This window comes from Mobula birostris, chromosome 2 (genome assembly GCF_030028105.1).
Source record: "Mobula birostris isolate sMobBir1 chromosome 2, sMobBir1.hap1, whole genome shotgun sequence".
In the NCBI taxonomy this organism is placed as follows: domain Eukaryota; kingdom Metazoa; phylum Chordata; class Chondrichthyes; order Myliobatiformes; family Myliobatidae; genus Mobula; species Mobula birostris.
Genome location: NC_092371.1, coordinates 74,339,702 through 74,358,856, shown reverse-complemented (window position 1 = coordinate 74,358,856; position 19,155 = coordinate 74,339,702). Strand labels below are relative to the sequence as shown.

Genomic DNA, 19,155 nt, shown 5'->3' with positions numbered 1-19,155 from the left:
TGCGAAGAATAGTGTTATTTACAAAATAACTGCAAATAAAAAATAAGTGCTACAGCGCACAAATATAAACATACTGAGACAGTACAATATGGGTACAATACTGCTTAGCGCTGTGATGTGAGTTCACCATGGTCACAGCCTCAGGGAAGAAGCTCTTCCTGTGCCTGCTGGTGCAGGAATGGAGGCTCCTGTAGTGCCTACAGGATGGGAGGAGAGTAAAAAGTCTATGGTTAGGGTGAGATGCATCCTTGATAATGCATTTTGCCCTGCCCAGGCAGCGTTTATGGTAGATATTCTCAATGTTGGGTGCCGATAATCGGCAGGCAGTTTTCACCATATGCTAGAGTGCTTTGTGGTCCGATACGGGACAATTGCCATACCACACTGAGATGCAGTTGGTGAGTATGCTCTCAATGGTACAGCGGTAAAAGTCCGTCAGTATCCTGGGACAGAGGTGAGCTTTCTTGATGCTCCGCAGGAAATAAGAGGGGAACTGGCTAAGGTTGACTAGAAAGGGACACTAGCAGGAAGGACAGCAGAGCAGCAATAGCTGGAGTTTCTGCAAAAAATGAGGGAAGTGCAAGACAGATATATTCCAAATAATAAGAAATTTTTGAATGGAAGGACACTACCGTGGCTGACAAGTGAAGTCAGAGCCAAAATAACAGCAAAAGAGAGGGCATACAAGGAAGCCAAAGTTAGCGGAAAGGTAGAGGATTGGGAAGCTTTTAAAGACTTGCAGAAGGAAACTAAGAAGGTCATTATAGTCATAGTCATAGTCATACTTTATTGATCCCGGGGGAAATCGGTTTTCGTTACAGTTGTACCATAAATAATTAAATAGTAATATGTAAATTATGCCAGGAAATAAGTCCAGGACCCTCCAAGGGAGGAGTTGTACAGTTTGATGGCCACAGGCAGGAATGACTTCCTATGACACTCTGTGTTGCATCTCGGTGATTAGGAAGGAAAAGATGAATTATGAAAGGAAGCTGGCGACTAATATCAAAGAAAATACTAGAAGCTTTTTTAAGTATATAAAGGGTAAAGGAGTTGAGAGTAGGTATAGGACCAATAGAAAATTACTCTGGAGATATTGTAAAGAGGGACACAGAGATGGCACAGGGACTGAATGCTATTTTGCATCGGTCTTCACAGTGGAAGACATCAGCAGTATACTGGACATTCAAGAGTGTCGGGGAAGTGAAGTATGTGCAGTGAAAATTACAACTGAGAAGGCGGTTAATGAGAAGAAGCTTAATGGTCTGAGGTTGGATAAGTCTCCTGGACCTGATAGAATGCACCTTCGAGTTCTGAAGGAAGTAGCTGGAGAGATTGCGGAGACGTTAACAATGATCTTACAAGAATTGATAGATTCTGGCATTGTACTGGATAACTGGAAAATTGCAAAAATGTTACTCCGCTATTTAAGAAAGGTGGAGGCAGCAGAAAGGAAACTATAGACCTGTTAGCCTGGCATCAGTGGATGGGAAGTTGTTGGAATCGATTGTTAGGGATGAGATTACGGAGTACTGGGGGCACATGACAACATTGGCCAAAGCCTGAAAGGAAAATCCTGCTTGACTAACATGATGCAATTTTTTGAGGAAATTACAAGCAGGGTAGACAAAGGAGATGCAGTAGAGATGTGGTGTACTTGGATTTTCGGAAGGCCTTTGGCAAGGTGCCGCACATGAGGTTGCTTAGCAAGATAAGAGCCCATGGAATTACAGGGAGTTACTAGCATGGGTGGAGCATTGGCTGATCGGCAAAAAACAGAGAGTGGGAATAAAGGGATCCTATTCTGACTGGCTGCTGGTTACCAGTGGAGTTCCACAGGGGTCAGTGTTGGGACCGCGCTTTTTACGATGTGTGTCGATGATTCGTGGCTAAATTTGCCGATGTTACAAAGTTAGGTGGAGGAGCAGGTAGTGTTGAGGAAACAGAGAGACTTAGATAGTTTAGGGGAATGGGCAATGAAGTGGCAAATGAAATACAATGTTGGAAAGTGTATGGTCAGGCACTTTGGTGGAAGAAATAAACGGGCAGACTGTTATTTAGATGGGGAGGGAATTCAAAATGCAGAGATGCAAAGGGAGTCCTTGTGCAGGATCCCCTAAAGGTTAACCTCCAGGTTGAGGCAGTGCTGAAGGAGGCGAATGCAATGTTGGCACTCGTTTCTAGAGATATAGAATGTAGGAGCAGGGATGTGATGTTGAGGCTCTATAAGGCACTCGTGACACCACACTTGGAGTATTGTGTACAGTTTTGGGCTCCTTATTTTAGAAAGGATATACTGACATTGGAGAAGGTTCACGAGAATGATTCCAGGAATGAAAGGGTTACTGTATGGGGAACATCTAGCAGCTCTTGGACTCTATTCCCTGGAGTTCAGGAGAATGATTGGAGATCTCATAGAAACATTCTGAGTGTTAAGAGGCCTAAACAGATTAGATATGGCAAAGTTACTTCCCATGGTAGGGGAGACCAGGACAAGAGGGCACATCTTCAGGATTGAAGGACATCCATTTAGAACAGAGATGTGGAGAAATTATTTTAGTCAGAGAGTGGTAATTCTGTGGAGTTTGTTGCCACAAGTCATTAGGTGCATTTAAGGCAGAGATAGATAGGTTCTTGATTAGCCAGGGCATCAAAGGATATGGGGTGAAAGCAGGGGAGTCGGGATGACTGGAAGAATTGGATCAGCCCATGATTGAATGGCGGAGCAGACTCAAAGGGCCAAATGGCCTACTTCTGCTCCTATATCTTATGGTCTTATGATCTTATAGAGAGATTTTGGTAAGAACTGTACGCTGTTTACCTATGAATACTAAATTTTGAAAATGAAGTCAGAGAATGCCCGAAATACTCTGCAGTTCAAGCAGTGTCAACAGATGGAAGTAGCGATAACATGCCTGTTAACTGATGTTTCATCAGAGCCTGGAAATGTTAGCGATAAACAAATATTAAGTTAAAAAGAAAAGGGATAGGAAGTAAAGAATACAGTGAAAGGTGTTTGAAATGCAGAGGAGATTAGACACAGGAGATTCTGCAGATGCTGGAAACCCAGAACAACACACACAAAATACTGGAGGAATTCGGCAGGTCAGGCAGCATCTATGGAGGGGAATAAACAGTTAATGTTTTGGGCCGAGACTATTTCCCCTCCATTGCTGCTGAATGACCTGTTGAGTTCCTCCAACATTTTGTGTTTGTTGCTGAAGAGATTAAATTATGGTGAAGTGCATGTTGGAGGAGAATGGATTTCAAACAATACAGTCTTCCCCTAAATAAACTATTTTAATTAGCCATTTTTTTCTTTTCTAAAGTTTTACCAAATGCCATTATTCTCCAGCATTTTAGACAATCAAGCATTGTTTTAGTGCAAATATTAGCAAGCTCTTTGGTGCACAGGTGAACACGTGCAAATCTGATCTGTTCTTACATATTGTACATATTCTTGTGCTCTAAATAGAACACTGGCCAGTGACAAAGAACAGGAAGCTTCGATGGGTTTCCTGTCTGTGGTATAAGTGTCAATTGTCAGAACATGGGTGTCACTGCAAGGCAGGCATTTATTGCCCATCCCTAAGTTGGCCTTGACACAGTGTTGGGTCTTTCTGAACCTCTGCAGTCAAAATAATGATGATGATGATTTCCCACCGTGCTTTTAAATAGAGAATAACACATGCAAAATGCTGGACGTCCTCATGGAGGGTCAAGGTTACAGGCTGAGAGCTTTGTCAGGGCTGGAAAAGGAAAGGGGGAAGAAGCTGTAATGAAAAGGTGGGAGGAGAGGGGAAGGAGTACAAGGCAGAAGATGATTTCTGAAGCCAGGTGTGCCGGGGGGGGGGGGGGTGCAGTGAATTGGGAAGCTGGGAGGTGATAGGTGGAAAAGATAAAGGGCTGAAGAAGAAGGAATATGATAGGAGGGTAAAGCAGACTGTGAGAGAACAGAAAGGAGGAAAGGCACCAAGGGGAGGTGATAGGCAGGCGATGAGAAGAAAAGAGGTAAGAGGAGGGCCGGAGTGGGGATTGGAAGAAGAAGAATGGTGAAAATTACTGGAAGTTGGAGAAATCGATATCCATGCCATCAGGTTGGAGGCTATCCAGACAGAATATGAAGTGTTGCTCCTCCAACTTGAGATTTTAAATAGGGAAAATGAGGAATTTGACCCAATATCAGGAAATAGCAGTAATTATTTTGTCGAACTCAAGTCAAGTCACTTTTTATTGTCATTTCGACCATAACTGCTGGTACAGTACACAGTAAAAATGAGACAGTGTTTTTCAGGACCATGGGGCTACATGAAACAATACAAAAACTACACTGAACCACGTAAAACAACACAAAAACTACAGTAGACTACAGACCTACCCAGGACTGCATAAAGTGCACAAAACAGTGCAGGCATTACAATAAATAATAAACAAGACGATAGGTACAGTAGAGGGCAGTAGGTTGGTGTCAGTCCAGGCTCTGGGTATTGAGGAGTCTGATGACTTGGGGGAAGAAACTGTTACATAGTCTGGTCGTGAGAGCCCGAATGCTTTGGTGCCTTTTGCCAGATGGCAGGAGGGAGAAGAGTTTCTGTGAGGGGTGTATGGGGTCCTTTATAATGCTGTTTGCTTTGTGGATGCAGCGTGTGGTGTAAATGTCTGTAATGGTGGGAAGAGAGACCCTGATGATCTTCTCAGCTGACCGCACTATCCGCTGCAGGGTCTTGCAATCCAAGATGGTGCAATTTCCGAACCAGGCAGTGATGCAGCTGCTCAGGATGCTGTCAATACAACTTCTGTAGAATGTGGTGAGGATGGGGGGTAGGAGATGGACTTTTCTTAGCCCTTGCAGAAAGTAGAGACGCTGCTGGGCTTTCTTTGCTGTGGAGCTGGTGTTGAGGGACCAGGTGAGATGAACACCAACGCCAGGTGAACACCAAGAACTCCAGCGCTCTGAACGATCTCTACGGAGGAGCCGTCAATGTTCAGCAGAGAGTGGTCGCTCCGTGTCCTCCTAAAGTCAACAACCATCTCTTTTGTTTTGTTCACATTCAGATGCAGGTTGTTGGCTCTGCACCAGTCCGTTAGCCGCTGCACCTCCTCTCTGTATGTTGACTCATCGTTCTTGCTGATGAGACCCACCACGGTCGTGTCATCGGTGAACTTGATGATGTGGTTCGAGCTGTGTGTTGCAGCACAGTCGTGAGTCAGCAGAGTGAACAGCAGTGGACTGAGCACACAGCCCTGGGGGGCCTCCGTGCTCAGTGTGATGGTGTTGAAGATGCTACTTCTGATCCGGACTGACTGAGGTCTCCCAGTCAGGAAGTCTAGGGTCCAGTTGTAGAGGGAGATGTTCAGGCCCAGTAGGCTCAGCTTTCCAATCAGTTTCTGAGGAATGATTGTATTAAATGCTGACCTGAAGTCTATGAACAGCATTCGAACACACGTGTATTTTTTGTCCAGGTGGGTTAGGGCCAGGTGGAGGGTGATGGCAATGGTATCGTCTGTTGGGACGGTACGCAAACTGCAGGGGGTCCTGTGAGCGGGGCAGTACGCAAACTGCAGGGGGTCCTGTGAGCGGGGCAGCAGGGTCTTGATGTGCCTCATGACGAGCCTCTCGAAACACTTCATGATGATGGATGTGAGTGCAACGGGACGGTAGTCATTGAGGCAGGACACTGAAGACTTCTTCGGCACAGGAACGATGGTGGCGGCCTTGAAGCACGTAGGAACGACGGTGCTGCTCAGGGAGGTGTTGAAGATGTCAGTGAGAATATCTGCTAGCTGGTCTGCACATCCTCTAAGCTCTCTGCCGGGGATATTGTCTGGTCCAGCAGCTTCCCGCAGGTTGACCCTGCACAGGGTTCTCCTCACATCGGCCACAGTAAGACACAGCACCTGGTCATTTGGAGTAGGGGTGGTCTTCCTCGCCACTACGTCATTTTCCACCTCAAAATGAGCGTAGAAGTTGTTCAGCAACTCAAGTGAAGTTGCTGGTGTTTTCATGCACCTGCCCTTATTTTCCCAACACAGGTTGGACAATTCTGTGAAGGCATCTTGTTGGAGAATTTAATACTGATCAGACAAACACAAATAAGGCAAAGACCTCAAAGCTAGTTACCGCCTTTATTTTGTGAGATCACAGGGAGCCATCCCTCCAAGGAACAACGACTCCACCAATGCAAGGTTACAGTTCAAATGCATACAGCACATCTAATCACATTAGGTCAGCAGGTCTCAAGTCACTGTTTCCGCAATTTACACAAAATTAGCACCTACACAATTGATTCTTCATTAATCAGAGTACAAAACAAGCCGTTAATCACGTTGCCTCTCAGATGAGGGTTAACGGTTCCTCATTAATAACATGATCTATTGTTAGTTAGTACAAGTAAGATCGACCCATTCTGCTTCACATCATGCTATCCCCATGATTCAGTTAACCCTTAATCCTAAAGCTTTAATTTTTCTTCCACACATCTTCTCCATTGATGCATTGTATCCCAAGGACTGCTATGATGTGTGGGTGACGGGGGCAATGAAGGTTAAGAGAAAGAATGGGCAGATGGTAAAGCAGTGTACTTTGCAACTGAGCCATCACTCACAATTATGGTCAAGCCTTTTCTATGTGACTGAACTTCTGATTAACCTCAGAACCAAAGAAGCTGCTGAATTCGCCTACCAGCCCTGACTAGGAGTTGAGGATGCCATCGTTAACCTGCTGAACCGTGTCTATGCCCACCTGGACAAGCCAGCGAGCACTGTGAGGGTCATGTTTTTTGACTTCTCCAGTGCATTCAACACCATCCGCCCTGCTCTGCTGGGGGAGAAGCTGACAGCGATGCAGGTGGTTGCTTTCCTAGTGTCATGGATTCTTGATTACCTGACTGGCAGACCAAAGTATGTGTGGTTGCAACACTGTGTGTCCGACAGAGTGATCAGCAGCACTGGGGCTCCACAGGGGACTGTCTTGTCTCCCTTTCTCTTCACCATTTACACCTTGGACTTCAACTACTGCAGAGACTCTTGTCATCTTCAGAAGTTTTCTGATGACTCTGCCATAGTTGGATGCATGAGCAAGGGAGATGAGGCTGAGTACAGGGCTACGGTAGGAAACTTTGTCACATGGTGTGAGCAGAATTATCAGCAGCTTAATGTGAAAAAGACTAAAGAGCTGGTGGTAGACCTGAGGAGAGCTAAGGTACCGGTGACCCCTGTTTCCATCCAGGGGGTCAGTGTGGACATGGTGGAGGATTACAAATACCTGGGGATACGAATTGACAATAAACTGGACCGGTCAAAGAACACCGAGGCTGTCTACAAGAAGGGTCAGAGCCGTCTCTATTTCCTGAGGAGACTGAGGTCCTTCTAACATATGCCGGACGATGCTGAGGACGTTCTATGAGTCTGTGGTGGCCAGTGCGATCATGTTTGCTGTTGTGTGCTGGGGCAGCAGGCTGAGGGTAGCAGAGAGCAACAGAACCAACAAACTCATTCGTAAGGCTAGTGATGTTGTGGGGATGGAATTGAACTCTCTGACGGTGGTGTCTGAACAGAGGATGCTGTCCAAGTTGCCTGCCATCTTGGACAATGTTGCCCATCCACTACATAATGTACTGGTTGGGCACAGGAGTACGTTCAACCAGAGACTCATTCCACCGAGATGCAACACAGAGCGTCATAGGAAGTCATTCCTGCCTGTGGCCATCAAACTTTACAACTCCTTCCTTGGAGGGTCAGACAACCTGAGCCAATAGGCTGGTCCTGGACTTATTTCCTGGCATAATTTACATATTATTATTGAACTATTTATGGTTTTATTACTATTTAATTATTTATGGTGCAACTGTAACGAAAACCAATTTCCCCGGGATCAATAAAGTATGACTATGAATACTTGATGTAAAGGGTCACAATATTACTTAATCCTTAATCAAAATTTAGAGTCACGTCTATTTACGTAGAAACATAGAAAACCTACAGCACAATACAGGCCCTTCGGCCCACAGAGTTGTGCCAAACATGTCCCTACCTTAGAAATTACTAGGCTTACCTATAGCCCTCTATTTTACTAAGCTCCATGTACCTATCTAAAAGTCTCTTAAAAGACCCTATTGTAATCGCCTCCACCACCGTTGCAGGCAGCCCATTCCACGCACTCACCACTCTCTGAGTAAAAAACTTACCCCTGACATCTTCTCTGTACCTACTCCCCAGTACTTAAACCTGTGTCCTCTTGTGGCAACCATTTCAGTCCTGGGAAAAAGCCTCTGACTATCCACACGATCAATGCCTCTCATCATCTTATACACTTCTGTCAGGTCACTTCTCATCCTCTGTTGTTCCAAGGAAAAAAGGCCGAGTTCACTCAACCTATTCTCATAAGGTGTGCTCCCCAATCCAGGCAACATCCTTGTAAATCTCCTCTGCACCCTTTCTATGGCCTCCACATCCTTCCTGTAGTGAGGCAACCAGAACTGAGCACAGTACTCCAAGTAACACACATCAAAGTTGCTGGTGAACGCAGCAGGCCAGGCAGCATCTCTAGGAAGAGGTACAGTCGATGTTTCAGGCCGAGACCCAGTCCTGACGAAGGGTCTCAGCCTGAAACGTCGACTGTACTTCTTCCTACAGATGCTGCCTGGCCTGCTGTGTTCACCAGCAACTTTGATGTGTGTTGCTTGAATTTCCAGCATCTGCAGAATTCCTGTTGTTACAGTACTCCAAGTGGTGTCTGATCAGGGTCCTATACAGTATAGCTGCAACATTATTTATTTGTTTGTATTAATTTGATAGCTTATAGTCAGTTCTAAGATTAAAAATTTATCGACAATGTAAGCCACAGGAGCAGAATTAGGTCATTCGGCCCATTAAGTCTGTTCTGCCATTCCATCACGGCTGATATATTATCCCTCTCAACCCCATTCTCCTGCCTTCTCCCCATAACTTTTGACACCCTTAGAAATCAGGCAAGTATCAACCTCCACTTTAAATATAACCTATGACTTGGCCTCCAATGCTGTCTGTGGCAATGAATTCCACAGGTTCACCACCATCTGGCTAAAGAAATTCCTCCTCATCTTTGTTCTAAAAGATCATCCTTCCACTTTGGAGATGTGTCCTCTGGTCCTAGAGTCCCGCACTATAGGAAACATCCTCTGCACCTCCACTCTATCTAGACCTTTCAATATTCAATAAATTTCAATGAGATTCCCCCTCATTCTTTCAAATTCCAACGAGTACAGGCCCAGAGCCATCAAATGCTCCTCCTATGTTTACTTTTCATTGCTAGGATTATTCTCGTGAATCTCCTCAGGATCCTTTCCAATGTCAGCACATCCTTTCTTAAATAAGAGGCCAAAACAGCTCACAATACTGCAAAGGCAGCCTAACCAATGCCTCATAAAGCCTCAGCATTACATCCTTTTATATTTTATATAAAAGATCATTGACCATAAGACATAGGAGCAGAAATACGCCATTCAGCCTATGGAGTCTGCTCTGACATTCACTTCTATGCTTTTATTTTCTAGTCCTCTCGAAATGAATGCTAACATTGCATTTTTCTTCCTTATTTCCAGCTCAACCTGCAAATTAACCTTTTGGGAATGCTGCACTAGGACTCCCAAGTCTCTTCACACCTCCAATTTCTGAATTCACTCTGTTCAGAAAACAGTCCATTCCTTTATTGTCCAAGTATGCAGGTATTTCAGGAGTGTGTCCATTTGATCTTGACTGGAGCTCCCTTCCTTGGTCTTTGGACTGTCCTGTCGTTCTTTTTATTCAGTGAGAACAAAAACTCTCTATAGATACAGACATGAAAGAATTCAGCTGAGCTTCCAACTTGACAAATTCGATCGAACTGCACTACCATTGTTCCACTATGTTTGTTCTCCTGGCTACTCCATCTCCATGCTGTTCTTTTCTGCTTTTGGTGTCCTGTTAGCTCTTCTCTCCGTGTGATATATTATTTCTCTCTCCACGACATCCTCATCAGGTTTTGCTATCCTGCTGCTGTTCACACCTTTTCTTGCTGCAGCCAACTTCCCAGCACATTACTGGAGCAGCAGCCAATATACTAGTTCTCCCCTGTGATTACAGTCTGCCTTATTTTAAAATGTGTGCTTCAATTAACATACGAGTTCATACACTAGAACACTATTTTTATATTTTACGGATGAAATACATTGTTTAGTGTTCATAATATCTGACGGTGTTTGATAAATATTCAGTCGCCAACTCAGGGCTGAAGTCTACAGAGTCCAATGATTTTGTTTTCTGTCCTGCAGCCTGGTTGGGGAAAGGTGACTGACAATATTTGTTGCTAGGCAACCAGGTGGTATTGGCCTCTAGTCTCCCTTAAGGAGAAGAATGGATCCAATGCCAACATAAATACTATCTCTAGTAACTTTCACATTGATTTATTTGAAATAAAAATAAAGTGGTTAATTTATATCACAGATCTAACTAAACGTAAGACATTCTGCAGATGCTGGGAATTCGGAGCAACACACACAAAATGCTGGAGGAACTCAGCAAGCCAGGCAGCATAGACGGAGAGGAATAAACAGTCGATGCTTTGGGCTGACACTCTTCAGCAGGACAGGAAAGGAAGGAGGAAGAAGCCAGAATAAGAGAGTGGGGGGAAGGGATGGAGCAGGTGCTGGGTGAAGCCATGTGTGAGGGAAGGTGGGTGGTTTGTGATGGGGGAAGGGAGATGATAGGTGGAAAAATAAAGAGCTGGGTTGCTATTAAAGTTCAAAGTAATTTATTATCAAAGTACATATATGTCACCATATGCAACCCTGAGATCTGTTTTCTTGCAGGCATTCACAGTAGATACAAAGAATTATAATAAAATCAATTGGCCGGCTGCTGGCGTAGTGGCATCAGTGCCGGACTTCGGAGCGAAGGCTTCCGAGTTCAAATCCAGCTGGCTCCCTTGCACACTTTCCATCCGTGCTGGGTTGAGCATTGAGCTAGCAACTCGGCCTTGTAAAAATAAGAAAGCCTGCTAAAAAAATGCCATCATGACAGCGTCCCAATGACTCCACTCAGAGTTAGGGGCTTTCTTCTTCTTCTCACAATAAAATCAATGAAAAATTATACATAAGACTGACAAACAACCCATGTGCTAAAGAAGACAAACTGTGCAAATACAAAAAAGCAAATATTAATAATAACAATAAATAATTGAGTACATAAATAATACTGAGAACATGAGTTGTAGAGTCCTTGAAAGTGAGTCCATAGGTGTTGAACCAGTTCGGTGTTAAGGTGAGTGAAGTTATCCATGCTGGTTCAGGAGCCTAATTGTTGAAGGATAATAACTGTCGTTGAACCTGTTGTAGCTATATAACTATTTCTAGCATTTCTAGTTTGCTATATAACTAATATAGCAAGCTAGAAATGATAGAGTAGTAAATATTTTTTGATGAAAATCATGGTTTTTACAATTATTATGAATGTTTGAACTTAATCCAGCCAGCTGCTCTTGACTGCAGAGTGTCAGATGCTGACAATGCAGTATTCTCATCTCCTGCAATATTTACTGCGGAACATTGTGTGAGCAGTGTTTCACAAATGCTGCCCAGTATCTGGTACCTTGGCCAAGTGATAATTTGTGCATGAGAGGTCAGTGAATGGTGGTAATTGGTTGGAACATGGGGGTCACCAGCTTGGAAAAAAACCTGCTTTTTTTTGATGCTGATGTGACTAGCTGTTGGGGCAGTCTTGAGTCTCTGACATGCTATCTGATTTACCTCAGGATGACAACAAAGCAGGGCGCTTATTATAGGTAAGGCAGGCCAAAAAAAAATTGAAATGCTGATTCCCTTTTCGTTCCCAGTAATTCCTTTGGCAAAACTTCATGCCTTGGATGTTGGATGAAGGTGAGAGACCATAAGATGTAGGAGAAGAATTAGGCATTTGGCTTATCAAGTCTGCTCCGCCACTCCATCATGGCTGATTTATTATTCCTCTGCAACCCAATCTCTTTCCTTCTTTGATGACCTTTCTAATCAAGATTAGTGGCAGGGAGGAGATGTGTCTCTACCAAAGGAGGTGTAAGGTGCTCCTTCCCTCCGCTAGCCTGCAGGTCATCTTTGGGCAAGGTGTAGCACCTGCTTAGCCTCCGATCAGGGTCACTTGAAGCCAAGGGAGCAGGTGGTGGATGGTCGTATGAGCAGCTGGTATATATCACAAGTCCTGGTTATGCGACCACTGACACCAGGCAGACATTCCCTGAAGAGTATTGATAACGACTATGGTCACCCGACTTGTAAAGACACTGCCCAGGAGAAGGCAATGACAAACCACTTCTGTCAAGAACAATCAAGAAAAATTTGCTAGGTATAATCATCATCATAGAAAGACCATGCCACAGCACGTAATCATGAACCTATCAACCTCTGCTTTGAATATACCCAATGATAGCCTCCATAGCCGTCAGTGGTGATGAATTCCACAGAATCACCACCACCTTCTGGCTAAAGGAATTCCTGATTACCTCAGTTCTAGAGGGATGTCGTTCTGTTCTGAGGCTGTGAAAGCAGTGAGTCAGAGTCCACTTTGAGGAACACTCATAATCTCGATTTATGACGGAAGGTGCTAACTTGTGTGAGGTATTTTGCATGTTGGGTGCCCACTGACCGTAGCACATGTGAACAAATGCAGACAAGCTGAAAATAATGCATCGTGTCTCCTTCCTTTATATGAAAAGAAATCTTGCTGATGCTAAACAGTTGGGCTTCAGGGTATAAAGATTAATTTTATTCAGCATTTTATCAAAGCATTTTGCAGTTGCCTAGTTCTGATGAAGTGTGTATTGTTTGGCAAATCTCAGTACACTTGCTAAGCATGTGCATACTTAATTTGAATCTTGTTATCTTATATACCATTTAAACAGTCTCTCTGTGGTAAGGTTGGAAGTAACAGATGTCTGTTCTTAAGATAATGCGACTTTAATTCCTTCTGCACTATTTTTAACGTATTGGTTACATAGTTTTGGGGGGCGTAGCGGTTAGCATAAGACTATTACAGTACTAGGGACCCAAGTTCAATTCTGTCGCTGTCTGTAAGGAGTTTGCATGTTCTCCCTGTGATCAGTTTTCCCCCGGATGCTCCAGTCTCCTTCCATGTTCTAAAGATGTACGGATTAGTAGGTTAATTGGTCACACGGGTATAATTGGGCAACGCAGTCTCGTTGGGATGTTGTAACTGTGTTATGTCCCTAAATGAAAAATAAAAACAAAATTATATTAATAGAATTGTTGACCTGTCTATTTGGAAAGAGGAGCCATAGACTCATCATGCGGTTTGGAGGCTTGTGTGCCCCAGTGACCCAGAGAGCTATGTTGGCTTTATGCGTAGGCTCATCCGTGCCAAACAGGTCAAAGGGCAGAGGCTTGACCAAGAGTGGTCCATGGTCTTCCAGGTTTGGGGGTTCAGTTTAGGGCTAACTGGTAAAACAAAATTGATAAGGAAACAGCAATGAAGAACTCTTCTATACAGACAGGGATGGAGGACCTTCACTGCTGCCCTAAATGCCAGCGGCATAACAGGCAGTAAGTAAGTTATTTGGTATGTCTTGGTAGTCCAAACTGAAACTAATTCAGCTGCTTTAACAGGTACATTCAACTATGTGCTAAAAATAGAACATAGGGAGAAGTAAAACTGTCAGTATTTTGTAAAAAAGAAGATATATAGAAGTATCAGGCAGAATTGTGAGAGCACAGACTGAATAAGAGAAAGCAAAGTAGCCAAATATTTATCATAGTGTGAATTATTTTTATGTAGTGGAGCAAGGGAATTCAGAACTACACTGGTCCTTGCATTGAAATTCCTTTACAGCAGTATTTTCATTTTGCAGGAGGAAGTGGAGATGGTGGTTTCCATGGTGATAGAGCAGGCCCGAGCTCTTTCCCGCAGCGGGATGAAAAAGCACCTTCGAGTTCTTCCTATGTATGCAGGGCTGCCCTCCAGTGAACAGATGAAAGTCTTTGAACGAATGTCTCCCAACTGCAGGAAGGTGGGATACAGAAACAAATCCTCTGTTAGAAATTTCGAGCAGCAGTCAGTTCCCTCATTTTCTGTCCATCAGTGCTGTGGGCAATGACTTCTGTCAGGGTGAAAGCCAGCATGTTGCTCTTGATCTCTGAACTGAATACCAAAAAATCAGGATCATAAAATATGTAACAAAAGGTGGAGGCTGTTCTATGATTCAGCTCTTTCTTCTTCTTCTGGTCCACATCTACTTTGGCACCAAAATGTGGGACAACACTTGCGGGCTGCCCCCAGCACATCCTTTGGTGTGTTGGTTTTTAACACAAACAATGCATTTCACTGCATATTTAAATATATTTGTGACAAATGAATCAGAATCTAAATCCGTAATAACTAATGTTAACAAAAATTTATCAGTGCCAGATTTAGAGTTAACAATCAAACCCAGCAGCAACAATTTGCAATCGAAGGTCATAGTTCCAAATTTTGCTTGTACAAGTTATAAAGTTTAGCCCTCAACTCTGGTCCTATACCTGGAGTGGCAGAATTAGTTTCTCCCTATCTACAATAACAGTTCCTGATATCTTGAAAACTTCAATCCATTACCCAAATCTCTTCAAAACTCCAAAAAAAAGCATTAGTTTCTGTATTTTCTCTTTGTAGTTCAAGCTTGCATTCCAACCATCGATTTGGTAAATTTATAATAAACTTTTCTGAAAGTTAATATATCATTTCTGAGGTGAAGTGACAGCGGTGCCCCAGTATGGAGTGTTCAAACTAACATAACCTCTACCCACTTATTTTATGGTCATCTAGGTATAAAGGGCAGCATGCCATTAGCCATCTTGAATATTTCTGTGCAATTCCATGACATGTTCATGATAAGTAAATGGAATCTTTGCCCCTTTAGGCCTCAAACATTTTAAATAATGAACTAGTGTTGGGAGTAAAGACAATATTAAGGGACCAGAAGTGGAAAGAGAGCTGCAAGGCTAAAATTGGAGAATCTTAAAAATATACAGCAGTGAAGGCAGCAGTTCAGTCTACAATGCTAATGCTTCCACAATCAAAAGCTATTCAGGTAAAGCACAACCTTCTATCCACAAGCATGAAGATATGTAATGTGCAGAGAGTACATTGTTCTATCCTGTTTAGGTCCAAAGTGGATGCTGACATGTACATTTGTTTGTTTGTTTATTTATTTATGTAGTAATACAGCACAGAGTAGGCTCTTCCGGCCCCTCGAGCCACACCACCCCAGCAACCCCCAACAAACCCGATCAACCTTAACCTAATCATAGATGCTGCTAAACTCCTCCGGCATTTTTTTTGTGCATGTGTTGCTCAATATTTCCAGCATCTGCAGAATCTCTTGTGTCTAAACTCTAAGCTCAGTAAAGCAGCCAGCATATTCAAAGACCCCACCCATCCCAGACATTCTCTCTTCATCCTTCTCCCATCTGAACTCCTGTCCCACAGTTATTAGAATCCAGAATTGTTTCACTGTTAACAGTGTTTCCAATGTTACCTGACTCTTGAACAGATTTCATGTATGACGAGATGGGCTTTTAAGCTCACAATCTACCTCATTGTGATCTTTTATTTTATTTTATTTAGAAATGCAGTGCAGAATAGGCCCTTTTGGCCCTTTGAGCCACACTGCCCAGCAACCCCCAACGTACCCCTAACCTAATCTTGGGACCATTTACAATGACCTATTAACCTTCTAACTGGTAACCTTTGGACTGTGGGAGGAAATCAGAGGATTCAGAGAAAACCCATGCATTCCACAGGGAAAACATACAGAGCAACACTCACAACACGCTGGAGGAACTCAGCAGGTCGGGCAGCATCCGCGGAAACGATCAGTCGACATTTCGGGCCAGAACTCTTCGTCAGGACTGAAGAGGGAAGGGGCAGAGCCCCTATAAAGAAGGTGGGGGAAGGGTGGGAAGGAGAAGGCTGGTAGGTTCCAGGTGAAAAACCAGTAAAGGGAAAACATACAGAGGCTCCTTACAGAATGCCACAGGAATTGAACTTTGAACTCCAGAACACCCCAAAGTGTAATAGCGTCACGGTAACCACTACACTACCTTGGTGCGTTGAAATCCATTTGCTGCTGCGTTACCCATTCAGAGAATCATTTAGCACAGAAACCAGGCCTTTTGGTCCATTGAGTCCTTACTAACACGAATCATTCATTTTAGTACTAACCTTACCTGAGCCCAGTTATAAATTCTAAATGCCCATCAGCACACCCCCAATCCTTGGAGCTCTCTGTGGCAGAGAGAGGTAGGACAAACATAGAACAATACAGCACAGGAGTGGGCCCTTCAGCCCACAATGTTGTGCTGAACCAGCTAATAAATAACCCCCAAACACTAATCCCTCCATATCCCTCTATCTTCCTCATATTCATGTGCCTACCTAAACATCTCTTAAATTGTATTTGCTTCTGCCACCTACCAGGCAGGCCATTCCAGGCATCCACCACTCTCTGAGTAAAAAACTTATCCTGCAAATCCCTTTTGAACCTACCTCCCCTCACCTTCAGAACATGCCCTCTGGTATTAGACGTTTCTACCCTGGGAAACAGGTGCTCTCTGTCTACTCTATCTATGTCTCTCATAATTTTATAAACCTCTATCAGATCTCCCTTCAGCCTCCGCCGCTCTGGAGAAAACAACCCAAGTTTGTCCAGGCTGACATGATGTGCAAGATGATGGTAGATGAATATTTGAAAGGTTGAAGAAGTGAGAGGTTATGGAGAGCTGGTTTGGAAGAGGAGCTAAAACATGTTATGGAACTGCACAAAAATATTCAAGATGATTAATAGAATGCTGCTCTTTATACCTAGATCAAAGTTCAAAGTAAACTTATTATGAAACTATGTATACTTGTCACCATATAGTACCCTGAGATTCATTTTCCTGCTGGTATTTCTTGACCATAAAACAAGTTGGGTAGAAGCTATGTTATGACTTTAGTGGGTCGGTGGTGTAGTGGCATCCACATCAGACTTCAAGGTGAGTGGCCCCGGGTTCAAATCCGCCAGCTCCTTGCAAGCATTCCATCCGTGCTGGGTTGACTGACAGCTCACAATGCAGCATCATAAAAAACAGACAAATGCCAAGAAGTCAGCAAGTTTGCTGCCCAACGTGCCACAAGGTGTGGAGAGGAACAGCAGAGATATGACTCTACAAAGGCTTAGTTTGATATATTTAGAGAACAATGGGCTGCCTCTGTCATTTCACCCAGTAATGGATCAGCCATGCTCATAATGAATGGCAGGGCAAGCTTGAGGGGCCTACTCTAATTTTTTTAGTGTTCCTGTGAAATCAACCAGCTATGAAACCTCAAAAAACAGTCCTCCCAAACATCTCTTGATCCCAATGTGTGTGTGTTTTTTTTTAATATCCCCTGAAGGTTTCATTTGAAACTTCCTTCTTTGCACTTTTCACCGCCTGTCTTATCACCTGTTTTTTTATTTCTTCTGAGATGGCAGGATTTGCGCTAGCTTTTGGATTTTTGTATGGTTTTAGTGTTCAGTTCTTCCTTACCTCACTAATCCTCATAGAGTTGGAAAGAGTGAGCAATTTCAAGTTCCTGGGTGTCAGTATCTCTGAGGATCTAGCCTGGGCCCAACATATTGATGCTGCTACAAAGAAGGCATGATAGCAGCTATACTTCGTCAGGAGTTTGAGAAGATTTGCTATGTTACCAAAGATATTCGCAAATTTCTACAGCTGTACTGTAGAGAGCATTCTAACTGTCTGCATCACCGTTGGGTATGGTGGTGGAGGCTACTGCACGGGATCGAAATAAACTGCAGAGAGTTGTAAACTTAGTCAGCATCAGCACTAGCATCCATGGTATCCAAGACATCTTCAGGGAGCAATGCCTCAAAAAGGCGGCATCCATCTCTAAGGACCCCCAGCTCCCAGGGCATGCCCTATTATTGCTACCATCAGGGAGGAGGTACAGGAGCCTGCAGAATCACACTCGATTCAGGACAGCTTCTTCCCTTCTGCCATCTGATTTCTGAATGGACATTGAACCCACGAACACTACCTCACTACTTTTTTAATTTTCATTTTTGCACTATTTATTTATTTAATATTTACACTTACTGTAATTCATGTTTTTTCTCTATTATGTACTTTATTGTACTACTGCTGCAAAGACAACAAATTTCATGACATATGCCAGTGATATTAAACCTGATTTTGATTCTGACTTCTCTAATCCTCCGTGCTTTTTTTTTGTATGAGAGGTAAATAGAGTTCTTGGCTTTTCCTTCCCTCTATCTAAGACTGAATCTGGCGGCAATGTGCTGTGTTCTGAATGGTCTTCCTTTGCTTGTTGACAGAAGTATTATTTTTTTTAAAAAAGGTGCTAAAGTGGCTCAAGAAGGTTTCCCACCACTGCCACTTCTTGCTGAGCTGTTAGGGGTAGGTGACAACAATGCCCACATCCTGTGAGTGAATTTTAAAAGAGACACAAAGGCATCAAAGGCCTCTTAAATTTTAAACAATCTCCCTCAAAAGATAAATCGCAGGTCAGCTTTCTTCTAATTGTGCTACTGAACTGTGGAACTCAATACCTAAAACTTAAAGCTATGCAGACTCGGTTAACTTGTAAATGCCAGGTCAAAATCTATTTATTTAACCTTGCTTTTAACCAGCACCTTGTTGTATTTTCATGTTTGCACTTTATCCCAGTGTAAAACACTTTGAACTACATAGCTTGTATGAAAATTGTTCTATAAATACATTATTATTAAGCGTCCTGTTCAACGTATCTTGCAGATGTTATGGACTCTTGACCACGCAATCTATCTTGTTATGATCTTGCACTGTATTGCCTACCTACACTGCACTTACTCTGTAGTTGATGCACTTTATTCTGCATTCTGTTATTGTTTTACCTTGCACTGTGCAATGAATTGATCTGTATGAACAGTATGCAAGACAAACATATTCCACTATCGCAGTACATGTGACAATAATCCAGTTCCTAATTCCATATTATTTGAAAGGAAGAAATATTTAGATTTATATTTGTGAACACATTTTATTTTATAATTGTGGTTACAGAAGGAAATAGCAGGGTTAGGTTAGCTGGCCCTTCAAATGTGCCCCACCATTCAAT

At 43.2% G+C, this 19,155-nt stretch overlaps 1 protein-coding gene across 1 annotated transcript in view; it reads left to right on the top strand.

Moving 5' to 3' along the window:
• dhx35 (DEAH-box helicase 35) overlaps positions 1-19,155 on the top strand; it is a 112,548-nt gene that overhangs the window by 49,163 nt on the left and 44,230 nt on the right. Inside the window, exon 11 of the mRNA XM_072243090.1 lies at positions 13,871-14,029. Within this exon, the coding sequence (XP_072099191.1) occupies positions 13,871-14,029 (159 nt within the window). The remainder of the gene's footprint in view (positions 1-13,870; positions 14,030-19,155) is intronic.